At 52.9% G+C, this 12,553-nt stretch overlaps 1 protein-coding gene across 2 annotated transcripts in view; it reads right to left on the reverse strand.

Moving 5' to 3' along the window:
• Positions 1-12,553, reverse strand: part of THADA (THADA armadillo repeat containing) — a 782,712-nt gene that overhangs the window by 728,996 nt on the left and 41,163 nt on the right. For both annotated transcript variants that reach the window (XM_068233009.1, XM_068233008.1), the window contains exons 12-13: positions 11,279-11,433; positions 538-693 (exon numbers count right to left, since the gene is read on the reverse strand). In XM_068233009.1, the coding sequence (XP_068089110.1) occupies positions 538-693; positions 11,279-11,433 (311 nt within the window). The remainder of the gene's footprint in view (positions 1-537; positions 694-11,278; positions 11,434-12,553) is intronic.

Here is a 12,553-nt window from a genome sequence, read left to right on the forward strand (position 1 = left end):
TGCCAGAGCTCAAATCTATGACTTATTGATCCTTTTTATCTATTTCCTACCATCAGAAGCCATTTACTGACAGGAAAGTGTTTTATGGCTGTAATTACTTATCAGTGAGGGTTTTGCTATAGTCTGACCCAGTCCCGACGTGGATGGAAACTGTCACTTGCATACCTGATGTTTAACTCTTTCAGGCAGAGAAAGAAAAAAAAAAAGTAACATAGCATAGTTATTTGTGTGCTTGGCACTGTACATACACATCTCATCATGTCACCTCGGTTGTCCTATAAGGGCTCTGCCTCTGACACAGGAGACCTAGGTTTGAATTTCAGCTCATCCTGCTCAGTAAACCAGTATCTATTCAGTAAGGAGACCTTGGGCAAGACTCCCTAACACTGCTACTCCCTTGTGGCTGCAGCTCTGGCGCTTTGAGTCCGCCAGGAGAAAAACGCGATATAAATGTTCTGTGTCTTGTCCTGACATGATTACATGGTAGCAGGCTGGATTGCGTTTCTCAGTGAAGGATGTGCAGGGAGGAGGATTCACCTTCTTGATGAGGTAACACAGCTGCTGCCGCACGGAGGGGGACTGGCAGTTCAGGTTGTACTTGAGAAAGAAGCGAACCAGATCCATTTCATCCAGCGACACCACCTCAGTGCTCCAGTGACTCTCACACAGCAGGCCCAGAGCATCCATGCGGATCTGCAAGAGGAAAGATCACACTCACTGCACAGGAACGCTAAAGAACAACTCCACTGGTAGTAATGCAAAAAACAATCCCTGGACATCATCTTAAAGTGAAATTCAGTTCTCTCATGCTAGAAAATATCCTATAGACGGTATCGGTGCTGCACAAATACCTCTACAGTGTTAAAGGACACCTGAAGTGAGAGTGATATGGAGGCTGCCATATTTATTTCCTTTTTAACAATACCCGTTGCCTGGCAGCCCTGCTGGTCTTTTTGGCTGCATTAGTGTCTGAATCACTCCAGAAACAAGCATGCAGCTAATCTTGTCAAATCTGATAATGTCAGAAACACCTGATCTGCTGCATGCTTGTTCAGGGGCTATGGCTAAAAGTATTAGAGGCAGAGGGTCAGCAGGACAGCCAGGCAACTGGTATTGCTTAAATGGAAATAAATATGGCAGCCTCCACATTCCTCATGTTACAGTTGTTATATCCTTTCCATTTCAATCTATAGCAAGTCATTAATTATCCAAACTGCCGCCGATTGCCGACCCCCCCCCCCCGTTATTGGTCCTCCCTCCCCAGGTCGATGAATGTTGAAGGCTCACCTGTCACGGCTCCTCGTCTCCTCCTGTGTCCACTGTCTTTGTATTGCCACCAGGTGTGCCCGTATCATGTGACATCGCCACATGTGGTGGTGTCATTACAATTGGCGGGTGTCACATGGTACAGTTGCCGGGCGGAGTCACATGGTAAAGGTGCCGGGCGACAATGAAGAAGGATGCTGGGTACTGGAGGAGGTGAGGAGGCGGGATAACGGATAGGTGAGCCGACAACATTTACCACAGGCCTGGGGGGACGCATACACTTGGGGGGAGACCAGCCGGAAGTCCGACAATCGTTAGGAGATTGAATCCCGTTACCGCACCTGGTCAAGCCCTTGAGAACGAGATTTTTAACATGCCCGATTATTGATCCCTTTCGAATGATTTTGGACGGAAATCAATCAGTCAGTTGGCCATGTTGCGGCATCAATCTCTGCCAGATTCTATCATTATGATCAAATGGGCCAGATATTGTTGCCGAAAATTGAGTAATGTATGGGAGCCCTTACAATTTTAAAGATGCTTCAAAAGAGTTGACATAATAATTGAAAATACAAAATCCTGATAAGACGCAAGCCTCTGTGCTATCAGTGGATCAGCAGGGAAAAGATTGGGATTTAAAGAGAACCCGAGGTGGGTTTGAAGAATATTATCTGCATACAGAGGCTGGATCTGCCTATACAGCCCAGCCTCTGTTGCTATCCCAAACCCGCCTAAGGTCCCCCTGCACTCTGCAATCCCTCATAAATCACAGCCACGCTGCTGACAAACAGCTTGTCAGAGCTAACTGTGTTTATCTCTATAGTGTCAGTCTGCTGCTCTCCCCGCCTCCTGCAGAACTCCAGTCCCCGCCTGCATCCCTTCCCTCCCTGCTGATTGGAGGGAAGGGACGGGGGCAGGGACCGGAGCTATGCAGGAGGCGGGGGAGCAGCTGAGACTGACACTACAGATGTAAACACAGCCTCACAGCATGGCTGTGATTTATGAGGGATTGCAGAGTGCAGGGGGACCTTAGTGGGGTTTGGGATAGCAACAGAGGCTGGGCTGTATAGGCAGATCCAGCCTCTGTATGCAGATAACCTTCTTTAAACACACCTCGGGTTCTCTTTAAAGAGGAACTATAACCCAGGATTGAATTTCACCCCAATCAGTAGCGGATACCCCCTTTCCCATGAGAAATATTTACCTTTTCTCGCACAGATCATCAGGGAGGTCTGTGTGGCATATTACAGTGAAACCCCTCCCACAGTGTGATGTCATGACCCTGTCCTGACAGTTTCCTGTCTGTGAACCTCATTGCATTGTGGGAAATAATGGCTTTTCCAACTGCCAAGCAAGCAGTATCACCCTCTGTGCATAGAACTCTCAGTAACAAACATTCCGTACACATCACCTGGCAGAACTAAAGATGTCACCACCAGGGATACATTTCAGAATGTAAATCAGGTTGTGGAAAGATTTTACAATGGGGCAACCACTGACTAAATAATCTATCAATGAATACTGACTATAAAATAAGTAAAACTGCTTATTTTTTACATTTTCACTCCAGTTCCTCTTTAAACAGGAAGCTTCTTACAGCAGGCATGAATGACAGGTACACTTTCCCCCGCCTCACTGAGCAGTCCTTCTATGGTATCTTTGATGAATCACTGCAGTCAGCTCAGCCAAGCACAGCCTGTGTGGAATCATCCCCAGTGAAAAGGTTAGAAAAGCAAACTGCCCACTCAGAGCAACAGCTCGGCCAGCACACTGACCACAGAGCTGCGAGGCTGAACCAGCACTGACCACAGAGCTGCAAGGCTGAACCAGCACTGACCACAGAGCTGCGAGGCTGAACCAGCACTGACCACAGAGCTGCGAGGCTGAACCAGCACTGACCACAGAGCTGCGAGGCTGAACCAGCACTGACCGCAGAGCTGTGAGGCTGAACCAGCACACTGACCACAGAGCTGCGAGGCTGAACCAGCACACTGACCACAGAGCTGCGAGGCTGAACCAGCACTGACCACAGAGCTGCGAGGCTGAACCAGCACTGACCACAGAGCTGCAAGGCTGAACCAGCACACTGACCACAGAGCTGCAAGGCTGAACCAGCACTGACCACAGAGCTGCGAGGCTGAACCAGCACACTGACCCCAGAGCTGCGAGGCTGAACCAGCACTGACCACAGAGCTGCGAGGCTGAACCAGCACTGACCACAGAGCTGCGAGGCTGAACCAGCACACTGACCACAGAGCTGCGAGGCTGAACCAGCACTGACCACAGAGCTGCGAGGCTGAACCAGCACTGACCACAGAGCTGCGAGGCTGAACCAGCACTGACCACAGAGCTGCGAGGCTGAACCAGCACTGACCACAGAGCTGCGAGGCTGAACCAGCACTGACCACAGAGCTGTGAGGCTGAACCAGCACTGACCACAGAGCTGCGAGGCTGAACCAGCACTGACCACAGAGCTGCGAGGCTGAACCAGCACACTGACCACAGAGCTGCGAGGCTGAACCAGCACTGACCACAGAGCTGCGAGGCTGAACCAGCACTGACCACAGAGCTGCGAGGCTGAACCAGCACTGACCACAGAGCTGTGAGGCTGAACCAGCACTGACCACAGAGCTGCGAGGCTGAACCAGCACTGACCACAGAGCTGCGAGGCTGAACCAGCACACTGACCACAGAGCTGCAAGGCTGAACCAGCACTGACCACAAAGCTGCGAGGCTGAACCGGCACTGACCACAGAGCTGCGAGGCTGAACCAGCACTGACCACAGAGCTGCGAGGCTGAACCAGCACTGACCACAGAGCTGCGAGGCTGAACCAGCACACTGACCACAGAGCTGCGAGGCTGAACCAGCACACTGACCACAGAGCTGCGAGGCTGAACCAGCACTGACCACAGAGCTGCGAGGCTGAACCAGCACTGACCACAGAGCTGCGAGGCTGAACCAGCACTGACCACAGAGCTGCGAGGCTGAACCAGCACTGATCACAGAGCTGCGAGGCTGAACCAGCACTGACCACAGAGCTGCGAGGCTGAACCAGCACTGACCACAGAGCTGCGAGGCTGAACCAGCACTGACCACAGAGCTGTGAGGCTGAACCAGCACTGACCACAGAGCTGCGAGGCTGAACCAGCACTGACCACAGAGCTGCGAGGCTGAACCAGCACTGACCACAGAGCTGCGAGGCTGAACCAGCACTGACCACAGAGCTGCGAGGCTGAACCAGCACACTGACCAGAGCTGCGAGGCTGAACCAGCACTGACCACAGAGCTGCAAGGCTGAACCAGCACTGACCACAGAGCTGCGAGGCTGAACCAGCACTGACCACAGAGCTGCGAGGCTGAACCAGCACTGACCACAGAGCTGCGAGGCTGAACCAGCACTGACCACAGAGCTGCGAGGCTGAACCAGCACACTGACCACAGAGCTGCGAGGCTGAACCGGCACTGACCACAGAGCTGCGAGGCTGAACCAGCACTGACCACAGAGCTGCGAGGCTGAACCAGCACTGACCACAGAGCTGCGAGGCTGAACCAGCACACTGACCACAGAGCTGCGAGGCTGAACCGGCACTGACCACAGAGCTGCGAGGCTGAACCGGCACTGACCACAGAGCTGCGAGGCTGAACCGGCACTGACCACAGAGCTGCGAGGCTGAACCGGCACTGACCACAGAGCTGCGAGGCTGAACCGGCACTGACCACAGAGCTGCGAGGCTGAACCAGCACTGACCGCAGAGCTGTGAGGCTGAACCAGCACACTGACCACAGAGCTGCGAGGCTGAACCAGCACACTGACCACAGAGCTGCGAGGCTGAACCAGCACTGACCACAGAGCTGCGAGGCTGAACCAGCACTGACCACAGAGCTGCAAGGCTGAACCAGCACACTGACCACAGAGCTGCAAGGCTGAACCAGCACTGACCACAGAGCTGCGAGGCTGAACCAGCACACTGACCCCAGAGCTGCGAGGCTGAACCAGCACTGACCACAGAGCTGCGAGGCTGAACCAGCACTGACCACAGAGCTGCGAGGCTGAACCAGCACACTGACCACAGAGCTGCGAGGCTGAACCAGCACTGACCACAGAGCTGCGAGGCTGAACCAGCACTGACCACAGAGCTGCGAGGCTGAACCAGCACTGACCACAGAGCTGCGAGGCTGAACCAGCACTGACCACAGAGCTGCGAGGCTGAACCAGCACTGACCACAGAGCTGTGAGGCTGAACCAGCACTGACCACAGAGCTGCGAGGCTGAACCAGCACTGACCACAGAGCTGCGAGGCTGAACCAGCACACTGACCACAGAGCTGCGAGGCTGAACCAGCACTGACCACAGAGCTGCGAGGCTGAACCAGCACTGACCACAGAGCTGCGAGGCTGAACCAGCACTGACCACAGAGCTGTGAGGCTGAACCAGCACTGACCACAGAGCTGCGAGGCTGAACCAGCACTGACCACAGAGCTGCGAGGCTGAACCAGCACACTGACCACAGAGCTGCAAGGCTGAACCAGCACTGACCACAAAGCTGCGAGGCTGAACCGGCACTGACCACAGAGCTGCGAGGCTGAACCAGCACTGACCACAGAGCTGCGAGGCTGAACCAGCACTGACCACAGAGCTGCGAGGCTGAACCAGCACACTGACCACAGAGCTGCGAGGCTGAACCAGCACACTGACCACAGAGCTGCGAGGCTGAACCAGCACTGACCACAGAGCTGCGAGGCTGAACCAGCACTGACCACAGAGCTGCGAGGCTGAACCAGCACTGACCACAGAGCTGCGAGGCTGAACCAGCACTGATCACAGAGCTGCGAGGCTGAACCAGCACTGACCACAGAGCTGCGAGGCTGAACCAGCACTGACCACAGAGCTGCGAGGCTGAACCAGCACTGACCACAGAGCTGTGAGGCTGAACCAGCACTGACCACAGAGCTGCGAGGCTGAACCAGCACTGACCACAGAGCTGCGAGGCTGAACCAGCACTGACCACAGAGCTGCGAGGCTGAACCAGCACTGACCACAGAGCTGCGAGGCTGAACCAGCACACTGACCAGAGCTGCGAGGCTGAACCAGCACTGACCACAGAGCTGCAAGGCTGAACCAGCACTGACCACAGAGCTGCGAGGCTGAACCAGCACTGACCACAGAGCTGCGAGGCTGAACCAGCACTGACCACAGAGCTGCGAGGCTGAACCAGCACTGACCACAGAGCTGCGAGGCTGAACCAGCACACTGACCACAGAGCTGCGAGGCTGAACCGGCACTGACCACAGAGCTGCGAGGCTGAACCAGCACTGACCACAGAGCTGCGAGGCTGAACCAGCACTGACCACAGAGCTGCGAGGCTGAACCAGCACACTGACCACAGAGCTGCGAGGCTGAACCGGCACTGACCACAGAGCTGCGAGGCTGAACCGGCACTGACCACAGAGCTGCGAGGCTGAACCGGCACTGACCACAGAGCTGCGAGGCTGAACCGGCACTGACCACAGAGCTGCGAGGCTGAACCGGCACTGACCACAGAGCTGCGAGGCTGAACCAGCACTGACCACAGAGCTGCGAGGCTGAACCAGCACTGACCACAGAGCTGCGAGGCTGAACCAGCACTGACCACAGAGCTGCGAGGCTGAACCAGCACACTGACCACAGAGCTGCGAGGTTGAACCAGCACTGACCACAGAGCTGCGAGGCTGAACTAGCACTGACCACAGAGCTGCGAGGCTGAACCAGCACTGACCACAGAGCTGCGAGGCTGAACCAGCACACTGACCACAGAGCTGCAAGGCTGAACCAGCACTGACCACAGAGCTGCGAGGCTGAACCAGCACACTGACCACAGAGCTGCGAGGTTGAACCAGCACTGACCACAGAGCTGCGAGGCTGAACTAGCACTGACCACAGAGCTGCGAGGCTGAACCAGCACTGACCACAGAGCTGCGAGGCTGAACCAGCACACTGACCACAGAGCTGCAAGGCTGAACCAGCACTGACCACAGAGCTGCGAGGCTGAACCAGCACACTGACCACAGAGCTGCGAGGCTGAACCAGCACTGACCACAGAGCTGCGAGGCTGAACCAGCACACTGACCACAGAGCTGCGAGGCTGAACCAGCACACTGACCACAGAGCTGCGAGGCTGAACCAGCACACTGACCACAGAGCTGCGAGGCTGAACCAGCACTGACCACAGAGCTGCAAGGCTGAACCAGCACTGACCACAGAGCTGCGAGGCTGAACCAGCACTGACCACAGAGCTGCGAGGCTGAACCAGCACTGACCACAGAGCTGCGAGGCTGAACCAGCACTGACCACAGAGCTGCGAGGCTGAACCAGCACTGACCACAGAGCTGCGAGGCTGAACCAGCACTGACCACAGAGCTGCGAGGCTGAACCAGCACTGACCACAGAGCTGCGAGGCTGAACCAGCACTGACCACAGAGCTGCGAGGCTGAACCAGCACTGACCACAGAGCTGCGAGGCTGAACCAGCACTGACCACAGAGCTGCGAGGCTGAACCAGCACACTGACCACAGAGCTGCGAGGCTGAACCAGCACACTGACCACAGAGCTGCGAGGCTGAACCAGCACACTGACCACAGAGCTGCGAGGCTGAACCAGCACTGACCACAGAGCTGCGAGGCTGAACTCTCGGCATTAGGCCTGGTGGTTTCCGCTTCTCCTGCCTCTATCTGGCGGCTGGGGCTGATAACGTGTAATATGGACAGTGTTCCTACGCCGCCGTCTGTGAGGCCGACTCGCTCCCTCCTCGGTCATGGCTGGCAATTTCCATCACAAATGCCACCAATGCCTAAGGCCAAAAATGCCACCAATATGTACCGTATTTTGCGGACTATAAGACGCACTTTTTCTCCCCCAAAAGTAGGGAGAAAAACTGGGTGCGTCTTATAGTCCGCATGTGCCTTCCCTTACTAAGCCGGCGCTTGTATCCTGTGCTGTAATTAATGCAAATGACATCCCCGCTGGGAGGCAGCAGCAGTAACGTGATGCAAAGTGTTCAAACAGCAGCCACCTAATAAATGGATACTCGTCCTGGCTGGGATCCTGTTTGCGGCGGGGAGGCAGCTGATTCAGCGTAATCCTATTTGTTTTCAAAGCGGCATAACAGCAGCCGCTGTAATGACAGCGAATGCTGTTCCTGGATCCTCGCAGCGCAGAAGGGTGATCGCGCTGAGAAGTATGGTAATAAATCTTCAGCCGCTATAGCGGCAGAGTGCTCAGAGGCTTCCGTACTTCATTGTTTACTGGCGTCCTCTCATGATGACCCCGGCGCACGTGCGCATGTGCGCCGGGGTCATCATGAGAGGACGCCAGTAAACAATGAAGTACGGAAGCCTCTGAGCACTCTGCCGCTATAGCGGCTGAAGATTTATTACCATACTTCTCAGCGCGATCACCCTTCTGCGCTGCGAGGATCCAGGAACAGCATTCGCTGTCATTACAGCGGCTGCTGTTATGCCGCTTTGAAAACAAATAGGATTACGCTGAATCAGCTGCCTCCCCGCCGCAAACAGGATCCCAGCCAGGACGAGTATCCATTTATTAGGCGGCTGCTGTTTGAACACTTTGCATCACGTTACTGCTGCTGCCTCCCAGCGGGGATGTCATTTGCATTAATTACAGCCTGGACACCCACAACAGACCTTAATGAAGAAGAAGCTGCTGGTAATTTCCTCAATGTATTTGTAGTTGTTAGTGTAGCTAAGGTGGGGAGAGGCAGTGGTTAGAGTAAAGTAGTGCAGTGTAGCGGGGAGGGAGAAGGCATTTGTGTAGTTTAGTGCAGTGTAGCTGGAGGGGGGCATCAGGGGTTAGTTAAGTGTAGTTTAGTGTACTGTAGTATAGTTGGTGGGAGCAGCAAGTTTTATTGTAGCTGGGCAGTGTAACTTAGAGACATCTTGGTGGGAAGGTCTATAAGACACTCCTGGACAGTGGATGCACCTAGATTTAGAATTTTTTTTCCCCCTGGTTTTTGCCCTCTAAACCTGGGTGCGTCTTATAGTCCTGAGCGTCTTATAGTCCGAAAAATACGGCATTTAGAGAGTTTAACTTTAGCCTATCTAATTCCCTCTCATCTGTGTCTAATCACAACTGTAATTTGATCTCTCAGCTTTGCCAGCTGGCTGCCTTGGCAGAGCAGCTAATTTGTAAACACAGGATGTTAACCCTTAGTCTGCTTCCATGAAAGCAGGAGGTAGACACTGCAGATTTATTGCAGGATTTCTATGAGCTGCAACAAAGACATATTATTAAAAGGGAACCAGAGACGAAATAAAGAAAAGATTTTATACATACCTGTTTCTTCCTCCAGCCCCATACGCACGGATCGCTCCCATGCCGCCGACCTCCGCTGCCCGCATCTACGAGAACCGGGGCCCGTCACTGAGGTCATCGGAGCCGGCCTACGCAGGAGAAGTGCGCCCTCTACGTATCACTCCAGCGGCTGCTGCAGAGATACGCAAAGAGTGCACTTCTCCTGCGCTAGACTGGCTCCGATGACGGAAGAGCAGGGAGCCGGTTCTCATAGCTGCGGGCAGCGGTGCTGGTACCACCCATCCACATACTGTAATATAGCAAAGAAATGAACAGTGCTACTTAACCCTCTGGGGGATAATCCCGAGCTGAGCTCGGGGTAAGCCGCCACAGAGGATTTCTCAGGCCCTGATGGGACGATTTGCATAATTATTTTTTGTTGCACGCAGCTAGCACTTTGCTAGCTGCGTGTATATACCGATCGCCGCCGCTCCGCGCTGATTCGCCGCTACCTGCCGCGCCGCTCCCCCCCCCCCCCCCCCCCAAGACCCCGTACGCAGCCTGGCCAATCAGTGCCAGGCAGCGCTGAAGGGTGGATCGGGACTCCCTCTGACGTCACGACGTTGTTGACGTCGATGACGTCATCCCGATCGTCGCCATGGCGACGGGGGAAGCCAAACAGGAAATCCCGTTCTGAACGGGATTTCCTGTTTGCTTTGATTGCCGGAGGCGATCGGAGGGGGTGGGGGGATGCCGCTGCACAGCGGCTATCATGTAGCTAGTGCTAGGCTAGCTACATGATTAAAAAAAATAAATAATTTTAAAAAAATGTGCTGCGCTGCCCCCTGGCGATATTATCGTATCCCCCAGGAGGTTAAAAACAGATAAGTGCCTACCTGCAAGAGAGTGCTAACTAAATCCTAACGTAAATCCTAACTAAATCCTAACCTATGCATATGCATAGCCTGGGTGCGCTACCAAGTAAAATCGAAAATTGAAAATTGCGCAAAAGGTGGATCAGCGCATCACCAGGCCACCTCCGAATGGCCTACAATCAAAGGTGCGCTGAGCCCCCCCAGAAACATACTGTAGAAACCAGCGAGCAGTGATTTGCTGGCTTCAAATCCAATTCTGCATCACATGACACTGCTGTCCAATTGGATGGCAGGTTGTCACCTGCGTATGCTTCACTGCCTGGTGCACAAAAATGTTCTCCGGGCGCTGCTGGGAGTTCTCCTCCGGGCCTGATTGGGGGGAATCAACACCTAGATTCAATGTAATGTTTTCAACATTTTATGTATGTTCTGGCCCCCCGGCAGTCTGAAGTATGTTGACCCAGCTCTTGACCTAAAAGCTTGTGAAAAAAATGGCACTGTTCTTAGACCCTAAAATCTAGAATTATTCATGACACTAGGGAGGTTAATTACGTGCCTTTGAAAATAAAGAATACTCTGACAATCCCCCCATGAGGAGATGGACTAGTCCAAAGCCTGTCAGCTCTATAAGATTTGTACTGCCTACTGTAGTTGACAGCGAGATAGGAAAAAAGGTAATTTGTAGCACATTTTATTCACATGCACATATGCATACTGATTTGATATTTTATAATTTTTCACAAATAGTGGTCGTTTTAGGCGACAGAGGCTGTACAGAGATTACAGGACTTTCACATTAACAAATACTGTAATGATTTTAGTGCATAGAGAGCCATTACAGTCCTTACCTGATCGTGCCTGTGGACGAGGCCTTGTTGTATCAGAGCAGTGGAGACTCGGCCACTCCATGCGTACTTGTCAGTAAACCGCAGGTGTCCATGAGACCGGGCTGCCCTCAGACAAGCCATGAGAGCGCCGAGAGCCCCCCGATTATTGCCAGACCCTGCCAGATACAAGGAGGCAGAAGGGTGTTATGTGTGGCTGCAAGTGTAAGCTTTGGGTGCAAGGGTTAATGATGAATTGCATTTGGTCACATACCTTGGCACCTGAGATGGATGGCCATCTTAAAGTGAACCAGAGACAAAGCACCCTCATGTATTTCACCATATATATCAGTGGGGACATTAGAGAAAACACCTTCCCTGCTCTCTGTTTCATTCTTCACTGCTCAGCCTGCTTGTTATCAGCCCTGATAAAATGCCCGACTGAGCATTCAGTCTGGCTTTTACATTTGACAATGACGAGATAAAGTAAAGGTGATTCTATGATTCTATTTCCACAGGCAACACGTTTCGTGGTTGTGTGGGCCTTTTAAGAGGGGCTCCGAGTCGTTTGGTTACACAGCAGCGGCACTTTTATTGGCCTGAGGAAGTGGGCTATATTGGAACGAAACGCATTGCCTGTGCAAATAAAATCTATTTTACTTTAGCTCGTTAGTGTCATTGGAGAGAGGTAAGCCACCTCCACTTTTTCCATGCTAACTTGTTTTTAACAAAATGTTATCTTTCCTGGTCTCCTCTTTACCCTTCTTGTGCCATTTATATCTCCCCCAGCTAGGGGGAGTGGTTGGAGTACAGTGGCTCAGCCATCTGCAGTACCAGTTATTTTTTTCCCAAGCGTGAGACCATTTCCCATTCAACTACACCTGGAATGCCCGAGTGGAGACGGGTTGTTGCTCTCCATCTGCTTCATGTGGTTGTTTGTCCCTCACTGCAACCTACCTTTGTGAGTACCAGTATATTTCTTTTTTGTTCATTTCTTTAAAGAGTAACTGTCGGGCATAAAATCAAAAATAAATTCTTTATTTTTATCTGGTAAACGAGTAATAAGGATGCGAATCAGGCAATCCAAAAGATAAAATCACTATTCCTTTTCTTGTTGATAAATTATCATTCCCCAGTTTACATGACTCTTATTTGGTACACAGAAAATTTGGTACACAAAATAGAAGTTGCAGGGCATGCTGGGTTGTCTTTTTTTGCTTCTCTACTTCCCCTCAGACTTAACTAATGCAGCCTTATTAGTTGGAGCCTCTTTCCCTCCTGTTTTCCCCTCCCACACCT

This window comes from Hyperolius riggenbachi, chromosome 4 (assembly GCF_040937935.1).
Source record: "Hyperolius riggenbachi isolate aHypRig1 chromosome 4, aHypRig1.pri, whole genome shotgun sequence".
NCBI lineage: Eukaryota > Metazoa > Chordata > Amphibia > Anura > Hyperoliidae > Hyperolius > Hyperolius riggenbachi.